General features: G+C 41.1%; 1 protein-coding gene across 2 annotated transcripts; it reads right to left on the bottom strand.

Annotated features, from left to right (window-relative positions):
• Positions 1-1,811: 1,811 nt before the first annotated feature.
• On the bottom strand, positions 1,812-27,091 carry LOC143924785 (forkhead box protein J1.2-like). Of its 2 annotated transcripts, none has more exons than XM_077449243.1 (3): positions 26,941-27,091; positions 14,577-15,062; positions 1,812-3,086 (listed from the first exon to the last, which is right to left on the bottom strand). In XM_077449243.1, exons 2-3 carry the CDS (start codon positions 15,030-15,032, stop codon positions 2,433-2,435), a joined length of 1,110 nt encoding a protein of 369 aa, XP_077305369.1. In that variant the 5' UTR covers positions 15,033-15,062; positions 26,941-27,091; the 3' UTR covers positions 1,812-2,432. The 2 variants fall into 2 exon arrangements, with proteins under 2 accessions (XP_077305369.1, XP_077305370.1); XM_077449244.1 differs by lacking the exon at positions 26,941-27,091 and adding an exon at positions 26,785-26,931.

Here is a 27,091-nt window from a genome sequence, read left to right as displayed (position 1 = left end):
TGGAATTGAGAAGGTAGGTGTTTAGCAGTCAAGTTAGGATGACAACACTGCTCCTCCATAGTTACAGTGCAGTGAGTTAGCGTTGACACCATATCTAAGGCCTAGTTTACATCTAGGACTAATGCCGCGTACACACGATCGGACTTTCCGGCAGACTTTGTCTGGCGGACCGGAATCCGATTTTGTGTGGGCTCCAGCTGACTTTTTTTTCCCAAACATCATACGATAAAACATGTTTCAAATCTATCCGATGGACTAAAAATCGGCTACTGGCTATTGAACTTCCTTGTTTAGTCCCGTTTACGTCATCACTTTCAAAATGAACGGACTTTCGAACGGACTTAGTCTGGCCGTGTGTGGCCAAGTCCATTTCATTCAGAAAGTCTGTCAGACCTCCGCCGAAAGTCCATCGGGAAGACCATCGGACCTATCCTATCCTATCCAGTCACGTTCGTTTACGTCTAGTTCCGGTCGTCCTTGGTCATCGGCTGCCCTTCGGTGGAACGCACGCCTTACACCACGAGGAACTACGTATCCATTACGAAATTTTTGTTTTAAGCAAGCAGCCCCAGTGCCAGGTTGGGCACCTACACATGTAAGCAGCCACTTGGCCTTATGTTTTTTAAATTGATTTTATGATTAAACGGTATTATGCTATGGAATTTTGTTTGGCTTTTTTTATGACCTATCTGAGCCTATGAGGAAGAAGCTTCTGTCCATATGAGGTCCATCACATTCCATGTCAGCAGGGAATCAACCTGCATAAGCCTATTTGACTATCTTTTTAATTAAAGTAGTCAACAGCATCTGGTAAGAAGACATCTTTATCTTTAAAAAGTGGGGTGTTGTTTTTTCCTTATCCATAAGTTGTTTGGTGAAGGGACGGTTTATCACGTTATAGAAGATTTCTACTTTTTCCGATTTATGGATTCAGAAGGAGTTTTTCACTGAAAAAAACACATTTGTTTTTTGGACTTTGGAGTTCCATTACTGGAACGTGGGACTTTATTTACTTTGCTTGCATTTTTTGTTGTTTATTGCAGCTTTGTGATATGGTGTGGATTATTTTAGATGTGTTATGATTGTCACTTTTTTTTCACATTTTTTTGTTATTTACATCTGCACTAGCGCCCCTATCATTAGTATATTTCCAGTATGACAAGTTTTTCCTTGTTTTTTTAGGGAGCAGCTATTAGTTATCTATTTTTCACTGATTATTGATCAAATTCACGATTATTTTTAGTGGCGCGGAGTTTAATAATCGCTGTTTATCAGCTATTTTTGTTCATATCCGTCGAAAAGTCTGATCGTGTGTACGCGGCGTGATAAATTGTAGTATATTCAATTTTTATGTTTGGCTTTAGATAACATTTAAACATTAGGACTCAATCAGATTTTAGTTTGCTACAATCTGACCAGTAAATATGTGAATTCTGATTGGTTACTATAAGTTAATGCACTTTGTACTCAGTGACTACACATTGTGCAGCACCTCAATTCTTTTACTGGTGGGCATTATTGACTATTGTTTGAGTCAGCTGCATCCCAATCCATTTCCTGCTTCTCTACATTTTTCAGCTGCTGCAAAATGACAGTTCCAACAAAGGAAGCATGCACAGGTGTGAAAGGATACATTTATTTAACAATACCTGCTGGTTCAAAACAAAAATCCCTTCCACTATAATTGAGCAATATGCAATGGCGTTGCCAACATTTTTTTTTTTGAGTGTTGCCCATAGCAAGCAGTCAGGATCCAGTGCAAGATGAAATTGCCCACACTCACGCCAATGCACATAAAAAGGCAAGACAGATTAAATATTCTTTCTTTATTTTCAACAGGCTAATTAGGCCTTAAAGGCTTCACATTTGGAGCCAACTATCTTTCAAATCACAATAAATCCATAAATTCTTCATATAATATTAGCTGCATAGATACTTCAGTTTACCAAAAACTCTCATCACCCACATTTTTTAATAGTCTGTTATTTTATAGAAAAAATATATTTCCGCAACATAGCGGATGTGTTAAATGGCTGTGACTATCCACTGTCCATAGCTGCTTGTAACTTCAGCATGTCAAGCTGGTCCATGAATTAAAGATCACATGTCTTCTAGGTGAGATGCCACAACATCTGTAGAAACTTGGTGGCCCTAGTATGGCATCAGGCACACTGCACCAGGAATAGGCGAAATAGAGGTCTTAGTCCTTCTTGCCCTCTTTATCCATCACCACTAGTCTCTTTAAGTCATTCTTAAGACTGGAACCTATCTACAATGTAAAATCCAACAAAAACCTTGACTAACTGTAGATCAGCAGGGCAAAGTCTCTGAACCATACCTCAGGCCCACTTCCATCTTTATTTTAGTCATTTTAAAGGGCTGTTCAGCTAAATTTCTGGTAATAACTGAAGAACCTTAGTCATTGTAAAAGGTCATAACAATGTCTCTGCCCGTTCCCAAGGTGGGCATTCATACAAAACATCTTCAGCATAGCCATTTTCACTGTACCACTGCTCTGCCACTGGTTCTTCCTTCAACTCTTGCCAAGTTGGGTGGTGATCAGGAAGCATAAACCATTGGCTATCCACTATGGCAGGGTCTTGCTGGGCAAGTTCCAGTCCAGGGTTGGTCACCACTGAGGCATTGGGACCAGAAGAGTCCATATCTCCCTCCCACCACAAGGATATTAAGGCGGTCTGCAGATCAAGGTCATCAAAGTTGCTGCCATTCAGAGGATCTTCAGGAGGAAAGAGGTTGTCTCCATGTCTTTCAGGGACTCTCAGAGCTGGAAGAACAGGATTGGCTTTTTCTTGTCTCCGAGGCTGCTTATATCCGCAGGAGGAACGCTGGGTTTGGTGGTTATTCGCTCGAGAAGATGTTTGGTAGGGATGGTGGAGTGTCACCTTGTTGCACCTCGGAGGGTCAAGGTGAGAAGCTGGCATTCTTCTTCTCTTCAGGACTCCATTTACAAACATATCTGCATAACGGGGATCCATCTGCCAAAATCCACCCTTTCCAGGTTCATCTTTTCCACGAGGGACCTTCATGAAGCATTTATTCAGGGACAAGTTGTGACGGATGGAGTTCTAAAACAAAAATCAGAAGAGTAAGAATTATAATAAGTAGGAAACAAAAAAGAATTGTAATAAGTATTAGGGTATAACCACAGCCAAAACATTTTTATCGGTTTAGGATAAAGCAAGGGAGGCTCAGAACCTCTGTCATGTTTTGATTAAAGTATAACTTTATGCAAAGCTTTTTTTTTTATTTAGTTAGAGTAAGGGAGGCTTATAACCCCTGTAAGATTTATTTCTGCCGTGTCCCATTGGGATATTTGCCTTTACTTCCTGTCCCATAGTCAAACAGGAAGTGAGAGGATATCTCTGCAAATGAAGGCAATCCCTTGGGGACCCCCGGGTCACCAAATCTAGTGTCCCCATTGGAATATGTTTCCTCTACTACTTTTCTGATGAGAGCCCAAAATTTGGTATTTTCTTATACTTTCACTGTCATAATAATATAATGGTAAACAGAACTAACAGAGAAGAGGTATCTCCCTGACGGGGGCACAGATGGCAATAAAATCTGACAGGGGTTCTAATCCCTCTCCACCCTATCCAAAACTAAAAAAAAAGTTTTGCCTTTAGTTATACTTTAAGTTTGAATCCTGGTTGTAAAGAATTCGCGTTTTCTGAATTCTTGACCCAGTAACTATTCGAACAAGAGAAAGATATCCCAAGTAGAGATGCAAGCAGCAATAAAATAATCTGACAGAAGTGTAAACCCATTATTAAATTACTGTTTCACTATTGAAGTAAGATAGTGCTTGAAAAAGTATTCATACCCCTTGAAATTTTCCATATTTTGTCATGTTACAACCAAAAACGTAAATGTATTTTTATTGTGATTTTATGTGATAGGCCAACACAAAGTGGCACGTAATTATGAAGTGGAAGGAAGAAATGTTTACGAATAAATATCAGAAAAATGTGGCGTGCATTTGTATTCAGCCCCCCTGAGTCAATACTTTGTAGAACTTCCTTTCACTGCAATTACAGCTGCAAGTCTTTTTGGGGATGTCTCTACCAGCTTTGCACTTCTAGAGAGTGACACTTTTGCCTATTATTTGCAAAAAAGCTCAAGCTCTGTCAGATTGGATGGAGAGCGTCTGTGAACAGCAATTTTCAAGTCTTGCCACAGATTCTCAATTAGATTTAGATCTGGACTTTGACTGGGCCATTCTAACACATGAATATACTTTCATCTAAACCATTCCATTGTAGCTCTGGCTGTATGTTTAGGGTTGTTGTCCTGCTAGAATGGGAACATTTGCCCCTGTCTCAAGTCTTTTGCAGAGTCTAACAGGTTTTCTTCTAAGATTGTGAGAAAATATAAAGTGCAGCGCTAAGTGATTATAAGTCTAAGAACAAAATGATGAGTGTCTCATAAACAACAACAAAAATTGTTGCCCTGTATTTGACTCCATCCATCTTCCCATCATCTGACCAGATTCCTTGTCCCTGCTGAAGAAAAACATCCCCACAACATGATGCTACCACCACCATGTTTCACGGTGGGGATGGTGTGTTCGGGGTGATGTGCAGTGTTAGTTTTCTACCACACATAGCGTTTTGCTTTTAGACCAAAAAATTACAATTTTGGTATCATCTCACCAGAGCACCTTCTTCCACATATCAGAAAAGGATTTGGGGATTTTAAAGGTGCACAAATACAACAAGAAAGTAAAAAAATATAAATTTATTAAAGAACATTAAAAGCAATACAAAGATATATCTGTATAAACAGATGCCCACTAATAGTCCATCTAAGGGGAAAAAACGTGAATAATCAATATCAAGGATAAAAATCCATTAATCCAGAAAAGAAAGCAGAAAAGCCTACCTGAGGCTAGCAATGTTGATGACAGCCGGTTTCTCACTGTGCATGCGCGAGCTGCACTGCTCTTCATGAATGTTCCTGCAGTCTTAATAGTAAGGATTCTAGATAATCCCCATTATTCCCTTGTTTGATAAATAGAGAAACCAAGAAGGGAGTGGAGGGGAAAAAAAGGAGGGTTTTTTTCCTTAGAGCTCCAACTCAACAGAGGCCACCAGAGGACACACCAGAAATGATGTGCCTCCCTATGGACATTGGTGTCATCATTGCGCCAGTTCAACATTTTTATGTGGGACATCTGAAGCCATTAGGGCGCCGACGTTGGCGTTGTTTACCGTGCATGACATCTGGCGTCTTTCAACGCTATCGTCCTCGACATGTTTCATGTCATTTCCGGTGCGTCCTCAATGTTTTTTACGTCATTTCCAGTGCGACCACGGCATGCACACTGGTGCAACAAGGCATCCTCGCCCCCATTTGGCACAAAATTGTCTCCATTGGGGGTGGAGGGGGATATAAAAGTATGCCAGCCACAGTTAGTTGTTATGGTCCAGCATAGGAGGGGAGAAGATATCATGGTGGTCTTTTAATGGCAGGTACCTTGGAGGCAATGTTTTACTGGCTCTTATCCTTGATTGATGGGAGATGTATTTGTATTGATCTGGTAATTTGTTCTTGGTTTAAAAGGTGGCCTCTGTTGAGTTGGAGCTCTAAGGAATAAACCCTCCTTTTTTTCCCCTCCACTCCCCTCTTGGTTTCTCCATTTATCCGAGAAGGGAATAATGGGACTTATTTGGAATCTTTGGAATTTGTCTGCTAGCCTCAGTTAGGCTTTTTCTGCCTTATTTTCTGTATTAGTTGATTTTTATCCTTGATATTGATTATTCAGGACTTATTGCTTTCTTTCAACAATGGCTTTCTTCTTGCCACTCTTCCATAAAGGCCATAATTGTGGACTGCACGACTAAGGCCTCATGCACACGAGACGCAGTTAAACGCGTGTTCAGAGGCAGTTGGACACTTTTTTCAACTGCTCCTGAACTCATTCAATGTTATCCTATGTGTCCATGCACACAGTCTCGTTTTTTGCCGTTTTTATGCAGTTGCGTTTAACCTCGTTTTTCCAGAAGCAAAAAAATGGGTTCAGACGCAAAAGTTTCCACGTTTCAGACGCAAAATGCGGCAAAACGCGGCAAAACGCCGCTACCGCGTTTTGCCGCGTTTTCATTTATAAGCGTTTTTAAAGGTGACCTTTTTTTTTACATTAAAAATCTCAAAAATGATTGCAAATGATGAAAAACCATTAGAAAAATATTTTAAACAATTGCAATTGCAAGTGGACAATCCACAACTTGTGGCAAGTGACATGGCAAGTGGACAATCCACAACTTGTGGCAAGTGAGGTGGCAAGTGATGTGGCAAGTGGACAATCCACAACTTGTGGCAAGTGACGTGGCAGGTGAAGTGGCAAGTGACGTGGAAAGTGGACAATCCACAACTTGTGGCAGGTGACGTGGCAAGTGACCTGGCAGGTGACGCGGCAAGTGACCTGGCAGGTGACGTGGCAAGTGGAAAATCCACAACTTGTGGCAGATGACTGGCATGTGACGTGGCAAGTGGACAATCCATAACTTGTGGCAGGTGACGTGGCAAGTGGACAATCCACTTGTGGCAGGGGACGTGGCAAGTGACATGGCAAGTGGACAATCCACTTGTGGCAGGGGACATGGCAAGTGACGTGGCAAGTGGACAATCCACAACTTGTGTCAGGTGACGTGGCAAGTGACGTGGCAAGTGGACAATCCCCAACTTGTGGCAGGTGATGTGGCAAGTGATGTGGCAAGTGGACAATCCACTTGTGGCAGGTGACGTGGCAGGGGACGTGGCAAGTGACGTGGCAAGTGGACAATCCACAACTTGTGGCAGGTGACGTGGAAAGTGATGTGGCAAGTGGACAATCCACAACTTGTGGCAGGTGATGTGGCAAGTGATGTGGCAAGTGGACAATCCACTTGTGGCAGGTGACGTGGCAAGTGGACAATCCACAACTTGTGGCAGGTGACGTGGCAGGTGACGTGGAAAGTGATGTGGCAAGTGGACAATCCACAACTTGTGGCAGGTGATGTGGCTGGTGACGTGGCAAGTGGACAATCCACAACTTGTGGCAGGTGACGTGGAAAGTGATGTGGCAAGTGGACAATCCACAACTTGTGGCAGGTGATGTGGCTGGTGACGTGGCAAGTGGACAATCCACAACTTGTGGCAGGTGACGTGGCAGGTGACGTGGAAAGTGATGTGGCAAGTGGACAATCCACAACTTGTGGCAGGTGATGTGGCTGGTGACGTGGCAAGTGGACAATCCACAACTTGTGGCAGGTGGCATGGCAGGTGACGTGGAAAGTTGACAATCCACATCTCGTGGCAAGTGATGTGGCAGGTGATGTGGCAAGTGATGTGGCAAGTGGACAATCGACAACTTGTGGCAGGTGATGTGGCAAGTGGACAATCCCCAACTTGTGGCAAGTGACGTGGCAAGTGACGTGGCAAGTGGACAATCCAAAACTTGTGGCAGGTGACGTGGCAAGTGACGTGGCAGGTGATGTGGCAAGTCACGTGGCAAGTGGACAATCCGCAACTTGTGGCAGGTGCCGTGGCAAGTGACACGCTAAATACAAATACACTGCAGCTCTCACAGCTGCTGCTACTCACTCTGGTCTCACAAAATTGCTGAAATAGTTAATAATACTGTTTTTTGAACTGGGGAGGGTCTACGATGTTAGCTTAACTAAACGCTTCTAGACGCAAACGCGGTAAAACGGCGCTAAATCGCGGTAAAAATCGCGGCAAAACGCGCGTTTTTAAACGCCGGTTTCAGCTTTTAAAAACATGTGTCCAGCAGAGTTTGCATCTGCGTCTCGTGTGCATGAAGCCTTATTCTAAGGCCGCGTACACACGCGGGGACTGTTCGCCCAACTTTGTCCGTCAAACAGTTTCGGCAAACAGTCCGCTCAAAATTAGCATGGACGGACATGGCCACACACGACGAACGAACAGTTTGCTGAAACCGTGCGCGATGACGTGAACGGCACGTACGACGGGACGAAGAATACGACGTCCTATACACTGCATTATAACTTTCGGCGTGTAAATCCTTTCTGAGCATGCGCGCAACTTAGTTTGACGAACAAGCCTACACACGGGCGGACTGTTCGCTCAAACAAGGTTTCAGCGGACAGTTTTACGGAATTTCCGAAAAACCTTGTTCGTCAAACTGTCCGCTGAAACTGTCCGCTGAAAGCCCACACACGAGCGGACTGTCCGCCCAAACACTGTTCAGCGGACAAAGTTGGGCGAACAGTCCGCGCGTGTGTACACGGCCTAAGATTCTCCCACATGAGCTGTGGATCTCTGCAGCTCCTCCAGAGTTACCATGGGCCTCTTGACTGCTTCTCTGATTAATGCTCTCTTTGTCTGCCCTGTCAGTTTAGGTCAGTGTTTCTCAATTCCAGTCCTCATGGCCCACTAACAGGTCATGTTTTCAGGCTTTCTATTATTTTGCACAGGTGATTTGATCAGTTTCACTGCCTTAGTAATTACCCCAGCTGTTTCATCTGAGGGAAATCCTGAAAACATGACCTGTTAGTGGGCCATGAGGACTGGAATTGAGAAACACTGGTTTAGGTGGACGGCCATGTCTTGGTAGGTTTGCAGTTGTGCTATACTCTTTTTGGATGATGGATTCAACAGTGCTCCGTGAGATGCTCAAAGCTTGGGATATTTTTTTTTTATAACCTAACCCTGTTTTAACTTCAACAACTTTATCCCTGACCTGTCTGTGGTGTTCCTTGGCCTTCATGTTGCTGTTTGTTCACTAAGGTTCTCTAACAAACCCCTGAGGGCTTCACAGAACATCTTTATTTATACTGAGATTAAATTACACACAGTTGGACTCTATTTACTATTTAGGGGACTTCTGAAGGCAATTGGTTCCACTAGATTTTAGTTAGGGGTATCAGAGTAAAGGGGGCGGAATACAAATGCACGCCGCACTTTTCAGATATTTATTTGGAAAAAATTTGGAAAACCATTTATCATTTTCCTTCCACATCACAATTATGTGTCACTTTGTGTTGGTCTGTCACATAAAATCCCAATAAATTACATTTACGTTTTTGGTTATAACATGACAAAATGTGGAAAATTTCAAGGGGTGTGACTACGTTTCCCCACTTCCAAGTCTCAGTGACCACCATCACTGGGACAGGAAAAGAAGCAATTCTTTCCCAAATGAAGAACCCTGACAGCAACCCTGACTGAAACTTGAAAGGAGTTCTAATCCTTTCTACGCCGTGTTGTCAAAAAAAATAAAAAATTCTCCCTACAATTTGTGAACCCATCAGGGTCGGATCACACTAGGACGACTTGTCAGGCGACTTAGCCGCCTGACAAGTAGCGTCCCGCTCTGTACAATGGAACCGTTCTAATCGGAGCGACACAAGGTTCCTGTACGACTTTGGGGGCGACTTGCATCTATACAGAAGTCGTTTTGCAAGTCACCGCAGCGGTCGCGTCTGGGTCGCCTGAGGCAGTCGCGCTGTAAGTCGTGCTGCCTCAGTGTGAACCGACCCTCAGGGTTTACTTCCTCTTTAACAATACTAAATATCTGACATATTCGTCCCTGACATGCACTGATGAGGAGGGCTGTTTCTGAGAATAAGCAAAAATAGAAGTGTTCACATATGGCAGATTCATAGGGATTGATTTACTAAAGGCAAATAGACTGTGCACTTTGCAGTTGCTCCAGAGCTTATCAAATGAGCAGAAGCTCTGCTGACTGCCATCATCCAATCATGTTCAAGCAAAAATGCTGTTTTTTTTTTCCTTACACATGATTGGGTATTCTTTGTAAAGTAAAGCCTTACCTCATTTACTAAGCTCTGGAGCAGCAGTCTAGATGCATTTAGTAAATCAACCCCACAATGTGGTGGTTCTTCCCTTTTCTATGGAAAAAATTAGAAGAATTTTTGCTCTCAGAAGATTTTTCCAGCATACAGGGAAATCTCTCTTATGAAGCTTACTAGTACGACTAACAATTAGGCCTCAGAATAAAAAAAGACTGTTTGTTGCCAATTTTACCACCCCAGGGTCTCGTGATAAGCGGAGAAAATTCCCATGATGCACTAGAAGCTACTACTATTTTGCCTTATGCTGTCAAAGAGCACACTATAGTAGAGGAGGAGGAGAACACAATGGCAACATGTTTTAATGTTACACACACTCAAATCATACCTGGTACATGCTCGAAGAAAGAAACCATAGGCTAGGGCTATACAAGAGATATTTACTGGGTAAATCATGCTACCCACATTTGATGTGTCCCAGAAGGCTGCAGGAAAAGAAGGGGGCAAACTTCCGCTAACCTTTTGGGTTCCGCTTTAAGGAGTGTTCTTTCCAGTGACCATCAAATTAATTTACCCTGAGCTGTAGATATGATGATTTAGAGCAGGGGTTCCTTGAGACTGGAAAGTTATTTTTAAGGGTTCCTTTATATTAAAAAGGTTGAGAAAGGCAGATGGAACAAATGTCTGCCTCTGGCGTAAACTACACAAGTAGCATGTAGTAGGGATTACACTGACACAATGTAACAATGTTCCAATCGTGTGTTTTCAATCTCTACAAAAAGGGTCTCTGAATTTTCTAAACAAAGGGCAACTTTACTGTCCTTCAGGATTTAGGGGGGCTGGACTGTGCCCAGTGGGAGAAAACAATGCCCCATTTTTGGTATTAGAGGGAGAAATATTTGGTGTCAGTGAGAGGATTAGTGCCCCATCATTGGTTTCAAAGGGAGGAAGAGTGTCCCATCGTTGCTGTCAGTGGAAGGAATTATGCACCATTGTTGGTGTCAGTGGCTGAAATAACACCTCAAGGGCCAAATAAAGGCAAACAAAGGGCCACATTTGGCCTCTGGGCTGCTCAGTTTGGAGACCACTGCTCTACAACATGCTATTTTTGTGGCTTAGGTTGGCCACACTCTACACAGCATGGATGAATCTCCATCTGTTCCTATTGCATTTTGGTTGCTTTCGGGCTGACATTTTCTGCCCAATTCCTTCAATTTTTCAATCAAGGGATCTCAGCCAGGAGGTTGCCAACAGGGCCACCTACTAATGAAAGGAAAAATCTGGATGGCTGCACACCAAACTGAGATCCAAATGCCTTTATTTGCATAAAACCATGAACATGAGTACTACATGTACAAGCAATGGAGGAACGGCTTACATGTTTCGTACATGAATTGTGCTTTATCAAAGCCACCTACTAAGTGAATTTTGGTCAGGTCATCACAAACTGGATAACATTTGTACAGTGTATGGCCAGCCTTGCTCCATGGGGGGGGGGGGGGACATGTGTTTCCTATAGACTGAGCTACTACAAATCCCATGTAGCTCAGTCCCACCCTGCTACAGCTTACCATTCAATTGCCCGCCCTTCTATTTTGTACCACCATTACCTTGAATATGGTACGCAAATACAGACTTTCTGAAACCCAAGATCTGCACAGGGCTAGGGATTCCTTCACCCTATATGATAGTGGTCAGGCACTATAATGTATAATGTGGAATGGGGAAAGAAGAAGGGTGCAAGTTTGCTCCATACCTGGAAGTTTATGGCTAACTGGAGTTTAGGTCTGCTGGCATGATATGGTGCATTCAGGAGGCAGCCAATCTGATCCTGGCCATACACAAAGCTTTCAAATACAACCGTTTCCTTGAGTAAATCATTGGAAAGGCAATGGAAATCAATTACAATTACCTTTATTGTTTGGTCACATGAACCAGAAAAAGTTTTTGGTTGAAATAATAGTGAAAGCAACAAAACTGCGTTATGTATTGCCAACATAAAGGTAAGATGTGGCACATGAGGGTGCCTGCTATGTATCTACGGGGTTATCGTTTCCTTTTATGAGCATGTGAGATGTCCTTTAATGTCTAATAATGGATCTTCTATTCAAAGAAAAATAGGTCATAGTGATAATGTGTTTATTATTATTTTTTCATTTTACGCTACTTGTTTTATTACAACATTATACTTTCTCGTTTCACTGGAGTTCTTCCTTATCTTACAGGTGAGGGTGAGGATATCCTTCATCTGTGGCTAGCCTGATCTAGTTATCAGGCCTATCATGATTGTGGAACATAAAGGGATGACCTATCTTCTGTGGTCCCTGCCCCCTCCTTAATAGCTCAGGTGTCACTTACTGGCCAGGACAAAGTGGCCCATTATGCAGCTGTTTCTGGGAGCAGGCAGGAAGCACATAAATGACTACAGACAGACACCTGGCACAGTCCTCGCCATACACCGAGCATAGCCATGAATAATGCAGTGTGTCACAGACACTAGAGGATTCCCACTGGAGCCTGTCACTGCTCTTCTTTTACAAAGATTCCTCTTATCTCCCTGACCAGGGATAACCAGGTCCTGCCATGTCCCAAATTCAGATAAGAAGGCACAGGTGCAACCCACATGAAAGAAAGGACTACAGCCTGGGGGCATTTCCATCTACACTGGCCTGATCTTCTATATAGAAATACTAAATAGCTGTTACACAGATGGCCCTGCAACAAAAAGACGGATTTCTAAAAAAAAGCGGAGGAAATTTAGAACAGTTGCCCAAGTTGCCTGTGATTGAATGCGATTAAAGGCAACTAAAGTTTGCTGCAATCCAATCATGGTGTTCTAAAGACAAGAAAAAAATGAAAATCTGATTAAGGTTTTATCCTTCAGCAAATTTTGATCATAAGATGTAGCCATGTTGAAATCCTGTCTGTGGAGGCTTAGGTCCTCTAATATGACCCACTCCATAGGGTACAGAATACTCTACGCCTGGGAATTTCTCAACTTTTCTGGATAAAAGGACGACTGTACTTTAGCTAAAAGTTGTCCTTTAAGGTGTGCCCCCTCCCTCCCGAGTGCAGCCTACCCTGCCCCTGTTCCTGCAAACTTTACTGTGCAGCTCTTTACTTTGCAGCGTTGCCAAGCCTTTCATCTGAAAGTGCCCTCACTGGGTCCTTACATCCTACATGCCAAGGCCCCATGGGGATCAGTACTCATTGCAGTCTCTATTAGTCCTGCAGGGTATGCCCAGTATACCCCCCTCCACCCCCTACACACAGGAATGAAAGAGGCTGTGGCACATACGTGCAGGTAGAAAAGGACCCGCCATTGATGGTTTTAAAAAGGTTGTATGGCCTTGGGCAGGGCTACACAGTAAAGATCACCAGAATGGGGGCAGAGGTAAATGTTTGACGGGCTGTGCTGTACTCAGTAGGGTGGGGGAGTGTGTTAAATGAACAACCTGCATCAAAGATACGTTTGTCCTTTCAATCAACTGACAGGTCAACAAACTCTTTTTCAAGAATTCATTGAAAGAGCCATCTGACGGTTAAACTGACTTTTTGAAAGACAATCAAGAGCATTTTACCATACAGAGCTGGTCCTGTTGGAAGGTATAGTTGCTGATGTGACATTTTGGATAAAAGAGCTAATAAAAAAAAAACAAGAAAAATAAAAAACTAGTACCTCTCATCTAAGTACTTTGGCAACCAATCAAAATACATCTTGTATTGGTTAGATTTCAGTAAAGCAAAGTCTGATTGGCTGCTTTGGGTTACTGTGCTCTGCACTTAGCACGCTGTTCCTTGCATTGTTTAACATGTAATATAATCTACAGCTGCCACTCTCATTAAGCACACATCCTACTATCGGCAACAGAATCTCCCCAACAGAAACACAGTTGACAATAAAAACATGATAGAGGCCCTAACCCATCCCTATGTTATCCAAAATATCAAAAGAGCAGGCTGGAGTTGGCCTTTAAGGCTCCATTCACACCTAGACGATTTGAATCGCGGGTTGGAATCCCAGGGATTTTGCTTGCAATTCCAAATTGCGGCGGGACGTGTTTGTGATGCCAATACTTATTAATGGCACCCCAATCGTGCGATTTCGCTGTGTTACATCACGCTGCAATCGCAGCAAAATCGCAACACACAAAGCTTTTTGCTCAAAAGGGAGCAGGAGCTCCTTAAGAAATCTCCCTTGAGCCCCTCATAGAGACCATGTGATAAGACCATATTTATTGGATCACCTTTTGCCCAAAACAGTTTCTTCCAGTGCAGTATGGGAGAATAATAGGTAAACTTCAATTGGTCGAGAACATCTATTCTTGAGAATGAAGAATTTCTGCAGATTTAACAATCTACCCTAGGCTTGGTACTACAAAAACAAATGGACAAGAAGGCGCACGCACCTAGTACATTACCAACAGCATTTATTTAGATAATGGAAAAGCTAAAAATTAATACTCACAAAGTAGCAACTGATATAAGCCAATGGACCACAAGATGCCGTGCAGTGCAGACGCACAAACTCTAATTTGGTGTGCACTGCGTGGAATCTTGTGGTTCATTGGCTTATATTATTTGCTACTTTGTGAGTATTCATTTTAAGCTTTTTCAATATCTAAATAAATGCTGTCGGTAATGCATTTGGGATTGCTGTTGTTCATCTTGCATCTAAACACAGAGAACCTCATAGCGCTGAAAGTGACTGCTTGCTTTTGTGTATCTACTAGGCTTGATACTATATATAGCAGAACACAGACAGGTAGGTGGTCTTACCTGCCAGCTGGGGTCAGCGTGCCTGTAGTAGCAGAAGTTCTGGGTGATCCAGTTATATATGGCAGACAGGGTCAGTTTCCTCTGCTGGCTTGCCTCCATGGCCATACAGATGAGGCTAGCATAGGAATATGGCGGTTTTACATGAGGATTGGTTCTGTAATCCACGTCCTGGATAGGATTGGGGGCAGATGTAGGTAAAGAAGGCCAGGAGTTGCTCCCCACAGTAGCTCTTTGTTTCCCATTACGAGGAGCCTGGCAGGAGGCTATATCCCCAGCTGTGGGGCTACATGGACCCTGGTTTGTGTAATGAGGACGTGAAGTGGCAATGGACGACAAGTCTGAACTCCGGATGGAGAAGTCTTGGAGCCACTGAAGGTTGGTTAAACTGTCATCTTCTCGACAATTATCCTTCTCCATAAGCGTTAAGGACTGGTGGTTAGAAGAAAGGACTGGCATTGTCTTCTAGGAAAAGGGAGTTGATGAGACCTATAATCAGAGACATGTCATTAGAACTCTGTAATAAGTATAACAAGTGTACAAGAGCCATAATGGTTTCATTTAGAAAATACTATTTTCACTTTTTTTAATCATTTTTTTTTCTTTTTTGCACCTCAGTCCTGCCGATGTCCTCCAGCCTCTTTCACGCACTTCCTATCTACATTTACTCATGCCAGCAACAGCTGTATGTCATTGCTATGTGTGGACTTCATGATGGTGACAACGGCCAAACAAGATAAGCTGACAAACCTGAAGAACAACTGGGAGGACACAGTATTTTCCCCTTTTAACAGGAAGAGCCTGGACCAAGATCTTCATGGCAGGATTACTAGGTATTATTTTAATGAAAACTGCAGATTGTAAAAGATTGAAAATAGTTTTTGATATTACATAAACATGTTACAAATTACAGGAGATTTTAGTGATTGAATTTACATCTACTTTAATTATGAAGTTCCTATAGCCTGGTGGCTCCATAATTGTGTGCAATACTGGACTATGCTGTCAGCTAGAACACATAGAAGCATTGGTGGTTGTGGGAAATGAGCAAATGAAATATTTTCTTCTATGGCTTCACCAAGTATGACACCATGTGGAATGACCATAGAATACTAGAGACATCACATTACCCTGTCAACAAATGTATAATAAATAAGCCACTTTTAAACCACCTCCATACAGTAGTTCAATCCTTTAGAGCAGTGATTCTCAACCAGGGTTCAGTGGAACCCTAGGGTTCCTCCAGCGGTTGCTAGGGGTTCCTTCAGCATTGGGCCAATTCTGCCTCTCGGATAAGTTCCCACCAACACCATTGATCTTTTTAGCTATCTGTAAGGAGGTAATTCTTCCCAATGACCATCACACTTAGCCCTTGTACACACGGTCGGAGAATCCGTCGGAATGTGTCCTATCGGACCGTGTTGTCGAATAATCCGACTGTGTGGTATGCATCGGACTGATTCCGTCGGAATATCCGTCGGACCCAATTTTCCAACATGTTGGAAATATTTTCCGACCAACTGGTTCAATCGGACATACTCCGATCATGTGTAGAGAATTTTGATCGGACCAAGTGCCACGCATGCTCAGATCAAATTCCTACATCAAAGCTATTGGCTACTAGTAAATTACGTCATCACGTTCTGAATGATCGGATTTTTCGACAACTTAGTCTGACCGTGTGTATGCAACAGTTTCGGACAAGATCCGACAGGCAAAATCCGACGGACAAAATCCGACGGATTTGGTTGGCAGAATCTCCGACCGTGTGTACAGGGGCTAATGTTTCAGGAGTTGTAGATTTCAAATTTTTAGCAGGGGTTCCCCGAGACTGGAGAACTATTTCAAGGGTACCTCTGTGTTGAAAAGGTTGAGAAAGGCTGCTTTAGAGTACTCTTCATATTTAAAGAATATAGAATTCAATAGAAAATAGAATTAAAGCTTTTTTTTGTTTTGTTTTTTACACTCGTGTGCCCTTTTGGGGAGATTTACCACCACTTCCTGTCACATAGCCAAACCAGAAAATGAGAGGAAATCCCTCCAAAGTAAGGCAATCCCTTGTTGTCACCAGAACTATTGTCACCATTGGCAGATTTCCCCTTAATTTCACTTTCACTCTCACTGATAATAGTAAACAGGGGAATAGAGAGGGTGAATCTTTCTAACGGGGGCACAGACAGCAATGAAGAATTGAAAGATATCTTCATCCCTCTCCACTGTCCAAAACTAAAAAAAAGTTTTGCCTATAGCTCTACTGATGAGATAAAAACTGGTTAAATTGATCGTTCGATCTTTCAGTGTATATCGAGCTTTTACTGAAGTGCGTGTTCAATCTGCAAATGACTGTTTGAAAATAGAGTGTTTCATTCATTCTTTTTATAAAACTTGGATATAAATCTTTTCAGATCAATCTGTACCGCTCTGATCCCTCTTGTTTGCTATCTTGCTCTCCATTTAGCTGCCTCTCCCCTAATGACAGTAAATATAACCAGATAATTTCCCTCTGTGGGCTCTACCACAGCCGCACCACCTCCCTCAGGCCTCGCCCCAGAGACTGTTTGTTCAGAACAAATAGCGGTTGTTCCTGCTACCTGCGCTTGTCGCTGAGCCACTTGGGAATGCCGTTACCTGTTCAGATAACCACCCTTTCCTGACCTGTCATGCAGAATCACCTTACTTCTAATATAAAACCAACTCCATACATTGTACAGAATACAGGAAAATCCATTCTCCTACTGATAAACTATAGTTGATGATCTCTGGGTATCATATAAGATTAGCACTACCTGATCCCATCCTCATAATCTACAGTCAGTAAACTCTGGGTATTATATAGAACCAGCACTGTATGACCCCATCCTTTGGCGCAAGCTGCCCTCCAGGCCATCCAGACCTAGGCAGACTTCTTTGCAGATAACTTAGGCCGCGTACACACGGGCGGACTGTATGGCCTACTTAGTCCGTCGAAACACATTTCAGCGGACAGTCCGCTCGTGTGTGGGCTTCAGCGGACTTTTTCAGCGTGCAGTCTGGCGTACTAAGTATTTCGGATTTTTCTAAATTCTGTCCGATATACTTTGGTTTCAGCGGACAATCCACTCGTCAGTATGCTAGTTCGACGGACTAAGAATGGCGCATGCTCAGAAAGGATTTACACGGCGAAAGGTTGCATTGCTGTGTATTGGACTTCCTATTTCTAGTCCCGTCGTACGTGCTGTACACGTCATCGCGCAAGCTTTCGACGGACTGTTTGTGCATCCGTGTGTGGTCAAGTCCATTCATTCGAAAGTAGGACGGACTGTCCGTCGGATTGTATGACGGACTAAGTAGGCATACAGTCCGCCCGTGTGTATGCGGCTTTACTTACTGAGACACTGGGTGGACATACACATTAGAACCCTGTTGATCCATCTACTGAGATTTATATCTATACCTTTCTGTTGATATTGCTTCAAGTATATAATTGAAACGACTGCCTCAATATTTCGGTGTTCTGGAGTTTAGCTAACCAGCCCACCACATCTGGAAAGCCCAGGTGGATTTCCTTGTCCTGGCTCATGGTGTGACGTATCCGATTGGGATGAGGTCCTTTGTGGGGAGCCTGAGTTGGGGCCTACTGCTCCCCTTTCTCTTGGACTTCTGGTGTCCCACGGTGGCAATGTTCCTTAATCTTAAATTATATGGCTATGTAGGATATGACTGTATATCCATATGATATTATTGTGTAACTTTAACTACTTACACCTGAAGAAGAGGAATTATGCAATCTCTTGAAACACGTTGTGCACACTCTGACCTTGGTTGTACCATTGACAGAGAATTGTGGTTATTCATTCTTTTATCACTTTGTATTTACTTCAACCCTATCAATTTGTTATATGTTTTAATTCTGCACCAAAACCTTTTAATATTTCTATTTAATACATTTGGAACTTTTTATACTATCAAATATTACCTCCTTGGAGTTCATGGCCTACAAAGTCCCATTAGAGGGTTCTCTTTGTCCAACTGGTTAACAGGGGATGTGGGCATCCTCACCTAGCCCCTTTCACAGCAAGCAGTATCTATATTCTGGGTATTATATGGAACCAGCAGTGTATGACCCCATCCCCATAATATACAGTCATTGATCTCTGGAATATTCCATAGGAAAGATCTGTTTCCTTTTTTGCATTGCTACCCAGTGGTTGACCCCCTCCTAATTATCTACAGTCAGTGATTTCTGGATATTAGATAGAAGTTTCACTGTCTGATCCTGTCCTAATTATCTACAGTCAGTGATCTATGGATATTATATAGCAGCATCTCTGTCTGTTCCCATCCTCACAATCTACAGTCAGTGATCTCTGGATTATTCCATAGGCAGGATCAGCTTCCTGCTTTGTAGTGCTACACAATGGCTATATATAAAAGCAGCACTGTCTGATCCCATTCTCATAATTTACATTCAGAGATCTCCGGATTATTTCATAGGCAGGATTGTCTTCCTGCTTTGCAGTGCTACACAGTGGGGATTATTTACGAAAGGCAAATCCACTTTGCACTGAAAGTGCACTTGGAAGTGCATTCGCTCTAAATCTAAGGGGTAGATCTGAAATGAGTGGAAGCGCTGCTGATATTATCATCCAATCATGTGCAAGCTAAAATGCTGTTTTTTTTACATTTTCCTTGCATGTCGCCCTCAGATCTATAGCGACTTTACTTCTAAGTGCACTTTCAGTGCACTTTCAGGTGCACTTGTAGTGCAAAGTGGATTTTCCTTTAGTAAATAACACCCAATGTCTGATCCCCTCACAATGATCTACAGTCAGTGATCTCTTGATAATATATATAAGCAGCATGGTCTGATCCTGTCCTGATAGTCTACAGTCAGTGATCACCGGATATTATATAGAAGCAGCACTGGCTGGTCCTGTCCTATAATTTACAATCAGTGGTTACTGGATTTTTTTATAGAAGCAGAACAGTGTGATCCTGTCCCTATAGACACACACACGCAGTGCTAACTGGAGCTGGCCTGCTTACAGCTATTCTGCTTTCCCTGTAATAGCTGATTTGCAGGAGGTGACAATCCCCCTGGGATGTGTGGCAGGATCAGATCACCTGGCAATTTAATCAGGATGCAGGAGATACAATGGCAGTCAGGTGGGCCTCTCACACTGGTGTGCTCTCCTGCAGACCTGCACAGAACAGTGTAAGTACCTAAATAATGTACTGCTAGAATTATTAACACACATCAAACTTCACACAAGGCCAAAGCACTGCATTTACAGACCTTTCATCTAGCATTGAATTCAGCTCACCATTAACAGTTATATTTAACAAGCAATGGGCAACTGCAGCAACCTATAATAACCAAGAGGAAAATAAACTTTTACTTGGATAACTACCATAGAATAAAATCCCGCTCAGGCATTGCTCCCAACTGTCCCTGATTTGGAGGGACTGTCCCAGAATTGGAGGGACTGTCCCGGATTTGGTCCTTCTGTCCTCCTTATTTGTCCCTCATTTTCGTCTGATCTATATAGTTGTATATAAAATGTATGTATCTATCAAAATGTTTTTCACTGTGCTAAACCCTTCATCCAATTTTTAAATTGCTGCATTTGTATATTTCAAAAGAATATAAAGAAAGGTAGATGTAAAAAAGCACAAAAGTGGGTTTAACCAATTATTTTTTTGTACAATTCTCCTTTAAGGGGGGTGTGGTAGGGGGTGTGTCCTATGCCTAATGTACTTTTGCTAAAAAGTGTCCCTCATTCCATCTCAGAAAGTTGGGAGGTATGTGCCTGGGGTTACTGCATTATGCACATCATCACTGATTTCTACATTGAACTGGTTTATAGCCTTATCAATGTTATTTGTCTATAGATATAAAATGGATTTGCTTGATATATTTATTTTCAATATGTGTAAATGCTTTAAAAGCCTTGTTTCTACATATGTCTAAGATATTTTTTTTAATATGTGTGTATATATATATATATACACACATATTAAAAAAAAAAAAAAAAAAAATATATATATATATATATATATATATATATAAATATATATATATATATATATATATATATATAATATATATATATATATATATATATATATATATATATATATATATATATAATACATGATTACATAGGTAAGCTTGGCTTCCAGCTTTCTTTGCAATGCTCAACAAAGGTTGTGCTTTGCTGTTTCTTCTTCCAACTATACAAGCCTAGGGGGTTACTCTACTCTGCCTCTAGTGGTTAATCTACAAATCTCAATAATTTGTGCAATAACAAGTAAACATGTGAAAGACACATCACAAATTATACTGCAAATAATAATTATACAGCAATAACTCAAAATATTCACTTATTGAAATTACACTACAGTGCCTTGAAAAAGTATTTACACCCCTTGAATTTTTCCACATTTTGTCATGTTACAACCAAAACGTAAATGTATTTTAGTGGGATTTTATGTGCTAGCAGCTAGACCAATACAAAGTGGCACATAATTGTGAAGTGGAAGGAAAATAATAAATGTTTTTACAAATAAATATATGAAAAGTGTGACAAGCATTTCTATTCAGTCCCCTTTTACTCTGATACCCCTAATTAAAATCTAGAGGAACCAATTGCCTTCGGAAATCACCTAAATAGTAAATAGAGTCTACCTGTGTGTAATTTAATCTCAGTACAAATACAGCTGTTCTGTGAAGCCCTCAGAGGTTTGTTATAGAACCTTAATGAACAAACATCATCATGAAGACCAAGGAACACACCAGACAGGTCAGGGATAAAGTTGTGGAGAAGTTTATAGCAGGGTTATGTTATAAAAAAAATATCCCAAGCTTTGATCATCTCACAGAGCACTGTTCAATCCATCACCCAAAAATGGAAAGAGTATGGCACAACTGAAAACCTACCAAGACATGGCCGTCCACCTAAACTGACAGGCTGGGCAAGGGGAGCATTAGTTCAGAGAAGCAGCCAAGAGGCCCATGGTAACTCTGGAGGAGCTGCAGAGATCCACAGCTCATGTGGGAGAATCTGTCCACAGGACAACTATTAGTCGTGCTCTCCACAAATCTGGCCTTTATGGAAGAGTGGCAAGATGAAAGCCATTGTTGAAAGAAAGCCATAAGAAGTCCTGTTTGTTATAATCCACGTGGGGGGGACACAGCAAACATGTGGAAGAAGGTGCTCTGGTCAGATGAGACCAAAATTAAACTTTTTGGTTTAAAAACAAAATGCTATGTGTGGAAAAAACTAACACTGCACATCACCCTGAACACACCATCCATACCCCGAACACTGGTGGTGGTAGTATCATGTTGTTTGGATGTTTTTCTTCAGCAGGGACAGGGAAGCTGGTCAGAATTGATGGGAAGATGGATGGAGCCAAATACAGGGCAATCTTAGAAGAAAACCTGTTGGAGTCTGCAAAAGACTTGAGACTGGGGCAGAGGTTCAACTTCCAGCAGGACAACAATGCTAAACATACAGCCAGAACTGTGGAATGGAATGGTTTAGATCAAAGCATATTCATGTGTTAGAATGGCCCAGTTAAAGTCCAGACCTAAATCCAATTGAGAATCTGTGGCAAGATTTGAAAATTGCTGTTCACAGACCCTCTCCAGACAATCTGACAGAGCTTTAGCTATTTTGCAAAGAAGAATGGGCAAAAATGTCACTCTCTATATGTACAAAGCTGGTAGAGACATCCCCAAAAAGACTTGCAGCTGTAATTGCAGTGAAAGGTGGTTCTACAAAGTATTGACTCAGGGGGGCTGAATACAAATGTATGCCACACTTTTCAGATATTTATTTGTAAAAAAAAATTGAAAACCATTTATCATTTTCCTTCCACTTCACAATTATGTGTTACATTGTGTTGGTCTATAACATAAAATCCCAACAAAATAAATTTACCTTTTTGGTTGTAACATGGCAAAATGTGAAAAATGTCAAAGGGTATGAATACTTTTTCAAGGCACTGTACATTATACTATACAATGTATACACTATAATAACTGGTCTCCGAATTGCGGACTGAGGGTCGGATGTGGCCTTCTGCTTTCCATTTTAAAGCCCTTGGGGCACTATTCTTCCCACTGATATGAGACACTATTCTGCCACCTGACACCAACAACTGGGTACCATTTCAACCACTGACACCAAAAATGGGGGTACTATTCCTCCCTATGATACCAATGATGGGGCACTATTCCTCCCCCTAATACTATATGTGGCGATGCTTACTCCCACTGATGGCGGGAAAATTTCCACTCCCGCTGGCCATAGTCTGGCTATTGTCGAGTCTGAAGGACAATAGACTGGCCCTTTGTTTAGAATGATTGGAGACCCCTGTACTATATGGTTAAAGATGAGTGTAATAATGTGGTTTAGGTTTCTATACCCACAATCCATGCATACTGAGCAGCAAAATAAAAGGCTTTGCGCATGCCTGGCCTTCACATACTGCTATGCCATCTCCCTAGTTGTCATGATTCTCCCTACAGGCTGCTATAGGCCTTATAATTGGTACAAGGAGACAGAAGGAAGTGTGTGGCTATGAGCAATTTTCTGCTGATTCTCTCTGAATGTGACTAACACAATTACACTCACAATCCACCAATATGGGATTAGTGATCTCTCCCTTTAAATGAAGGCGTGACTGCTGCCAAAGAAGGTCACGTGATCGCACCAAAACCTCTGAAATCACAGAGATCCATTTCTGTAAAATAAATACATGAACCATAAAATCATATCTCTCAGAGAGATGTAAAAATAGTAGTTAGGGAGCCATTGTATTATTTTCTTGGTACTCGTCTCAGTAGTAGATCCAATGCCGCGTACACACGACCAGACTTTCTGGCAGACTTGGTCCGACGGTCTTCCCGACTGACTTTTGGCGGAGGTCCGACGGACTTTCTGAATGAGCGGACTTGGCCACACAATCACACCAAAGTCCGATGGATTAGAACGTGATGACATACGACTGGACTAGAATAAGGACGTTCATAGCCAGTAGCCAATAGCTGCCCTAGCGTCGGTTTTCGTTCGTCGGACTAGCATACAGATGAGCGGATTTCTCGATAGGAACTGGGTGCGGCGGAGTTCCGGCAAAAAAATTTGAAACATGTTCGATTTCTAAATTCCATCAGATTTTTGGACAGCAAAGGTCCGATGGAGCACACAAATGATCGAATTGTCTGACTGATTCGTTCTGCTGTCGAAAAGTCCAGTCGTGTGTACGCGGCATTAGATGGGTGTCGGAGAGCCAGAGGAACGTGCAATCATTTTGCTTTGTGGCGCCATTATATATATATAGTGACTGCCTTTCCTTTACATGAATCTGTATGTGGTTTTAGTTTAGACTTGCAATGATTATAAGTAATGTGTACAAATACATTTCTTTTACTTACTCCCATTTGGTCTGTTAAATATTACATTGGAAGTGTTTTGTTTTTTTATATCTGTTGATTGTGTTATATCTGTTTATTATGTGTGTTCATTATATTATATCTGTTCATTATATTATATCTGTTTATTATGTATGTTCATTATTTTATATCTGTTTATTATATCTGTTCATTATTTTAGATCTGTTTATTATATCTGTTCATTATATTATATTTGTTTATTATATCTGTTTATTATATCTGTTGAACAAGAGCAAAATAATATCTGCTCACCCAGCCAGGGATCTCATGAGCTGATAACTACCTGTATTCTATACCTCTAGCCATACGCTATAGTGTGTGGTCACCTTTGGCATTGATCCCTAGTCTACAAAAACACCTCCCTTGTTATGGAGAAGAAAGGGAGGCGTTATGTAGTCGCAACACACTCTTCTTCCTAAGGGTGACAACACTGCTCAGTACCGTGTCACCCTGTAACAGCAAGTGTGTTAATGGCAGGATTATCAAGTAAAAAAAAAAAAAATTTAAATAAAAAGAAAATGAATGCAGCAATCACATCTAAAGACCAGTAGACTGCAATCATATACGTTTTTGTTTTTGGGTTTGGGTACACGTTAATGCAATCACCAATTTTGCAACAGTGACCTATGTGAGCAAACTATAAGAAGCTACTACTTGAAAATAAAAAATGACCTAATGCATGAAAAGACTACAAGCATCTGTTACATAATAACATTTCTGAACATCCAACTAACGTGTTCTGATATTAGAGGGCTGAAAACATACAAAAGGAATAATCTCACACTGCATAAAGACAACAGTGTGAGATTATTCATCATTATTCATTCATACAGTGTGAGATTATTCATCAAAGAAGTAAAAATAATGATCCCTTATAAAAACAGAACCCCAATAAGGTAAGATTATACAAAGCTATATATTTTAAGTATTCTTTTTTGCAGGCAGTAACAATAAAGCATGCAGGGATCTGTAGTTCTACTCCATTAGTACGGATAAATGTAACCAATCTATTAGCAATGCAGATAATCTATCATTTTATATATATATATATATATATATATATATATATATATATATACATACATATATATATATATTTCTACAGCTTTAGAAATACAAAATAAAATGAAATGATACAAATGTAGCCTATATAAGGTAAGCTTATAAGGAGCCATACTGTATGTTCGTGTTTACAATACAGCAAGCTGGGATCTGTAGGGATGAATGTGACCAACCCATAGGCAATGCAGAGAATCTATTATTTAATTGAATGTTGTTTTATTTCTACAGCTATAGAAATACAAAATAAAACGATAAAATGTAGCCCATATAAGGTAATATTACACAGATCCCTACTGTACTTTACAATACAGCATGCTGGGATCTGTAGTTCTACTCCATTTGTGGTGATAAATGTAACCAATCCATAAGCAATACAGATCATTTCGAATTTAATTGTGTATGACTATAGCTATAGAAATAAAAAATGAAGAATAAATGAAAAATGGAGCCTCTATAAAGTAAGATTATATAGATTCATGCTGTACATATTTACATGTTTCCTTTACAGTCGGGGACAATACAGCATGCTGGGATCTGTAGTTCTTCATTAGTAGAAATGAATGTTGCCAATCCATACGCCATGCATAGAATTTATAATAACATTTTCTACTTCTATAGCTATAGAAATGTAAAATTAAATGAAAAAAATGTTGTCCCTATTTGTGTTTACAATCCAGCATGCTGGTATTCATAGTTTTATTCCATTAGTAGAAATGAGTGTTACCAATCCATAAATCATGCAGAGAATTATTTATACGACTATAGAAATACAAAATTTAAATTAAATGATGTTGTCCCTATTCTTGTTTACAATACAACATGCTGGTATTTGTAGTGCTACTCCATTAGTAGAAATTAGTGTTATAAAATCCATAAGTCATGCAGAGAATTATTTTGATAGAAATATAAAATTAAAGTTAAATGAAAAAAAAAAATGTAGTACCTACAAGGTAAGATTATATAGATCAATACTATACATGTCTACACATGTTCTTTACAGCCAGGGAGTGGACATTGCAGCATCAGTAGTTCCTAATTAGTAGGCATGAATGTTGCCAACCCATACCCCATGCAGAGAATCTATAATAAAGTTTTGTACTTCTATAGAATACAGAATTAAAATGAAATGATTCAAATGTTGTTCCTATTCTTGTTTGCAAGACAGCATGCTGGGATTTGTAGTTCTACTCCACTGGTAGAAATGAATGTTTCCAATCCATTAGCCATGCAGAGAATCGTTACAGTCAGGGATAACAGAGCATGCTGGGATCTGTAGTTCTACTCCATTAGTAGGGATGATTGTTAGCAATCTATAAGACATGCACAGAATCTATAATATAATTGTGTACTTCTATAGCTATAGAAATACCTAAAAAATGTAATTAACTGATGCAAATGTAGTCCTTATCAATGGTAAGATTATACAGATCTCACTGTACTATGTGGTTTACAATACAGCATGCTGTGTAGTTCTACGTACTACTTACTTCTACTTACTGCCATCTCTACTTATTAGTAGAGATGAGAGTTTCCAATCTATATGCAATGCAGATAATCTATATGATGATGATGATGATGATGATGATAATAATAATAATAATTTCATTTTGTATTTCTATAGCTATATAAATAATAAATAATATGAGATGATACAAATGTAGCCCCAACAAGATAACATTCATACTGATCCATACTGGGTCCCGTATTTACTTTACAGTCAGGGACAATCGAGTATGCTGGGATTCGTAGTTCTCCTCCATTATCAGAGCCGATTGTTGCCACTCCAGGATCTCCCATCACTTGGTGATGAGTTGCGCAGTTGTTAATTGCTGTCACTATGAATGGTGAACACACAGCTCTCCTCACCTGAGATGGAAGTACCGGGGATGACAGGCGGTTGGTGACGCTCGGACTCCTCGGTGATACGATGATCACATCTACATTGACCTGCTGCCTCTGCCACCTTACCTCCCTGGGGAGTTCAGACCTTTAAACATATCCTTGAAATCTCATTGGC

The sequence above is a fragment of the Lithobates pipiens genome, unplaced genomic scaffold (genome assembly GCF_037356315.1).
Source record: "Lithobates pipiens isolate NorthernLeopardFrog02 unplaced genomic scaffold, aLitPip1_a1.2 Scaffold_22, whole genome shotgun sequence".
In the NCBI taxonomy this organism is placed as follows: domain Eukaryota; kingdom Metazoa; phylum Chordata; class Amphibia; order Anura; family Ranidae; genus Lithobates; species Lithobates pipiens.
The sequence above is the reverse complement of the archived record's forward strand: the minus strand, read 5'-3'. Positions and strand labels throughout refer to the sequence as shown.

What these genes read in the sequence shown, in the direction of transcription:
- LOC143924785 (XM_077449243.1), bottom strand. Translation starts at nt 15,032, where the DNA reads ATGCCAGTCCTTTCTTCTAACCACCAGTCCTTAACGCTTATGGAGAAG. An exon ending in ACGCTGACCCCAGCTGGCAG is followed by an intron (nt 3,087 to 14,576) that starts GTAAGACCACCT and finishes TTTTTGTTTTAG; the next exon opens with AACTCCATCCGTCACAACTT.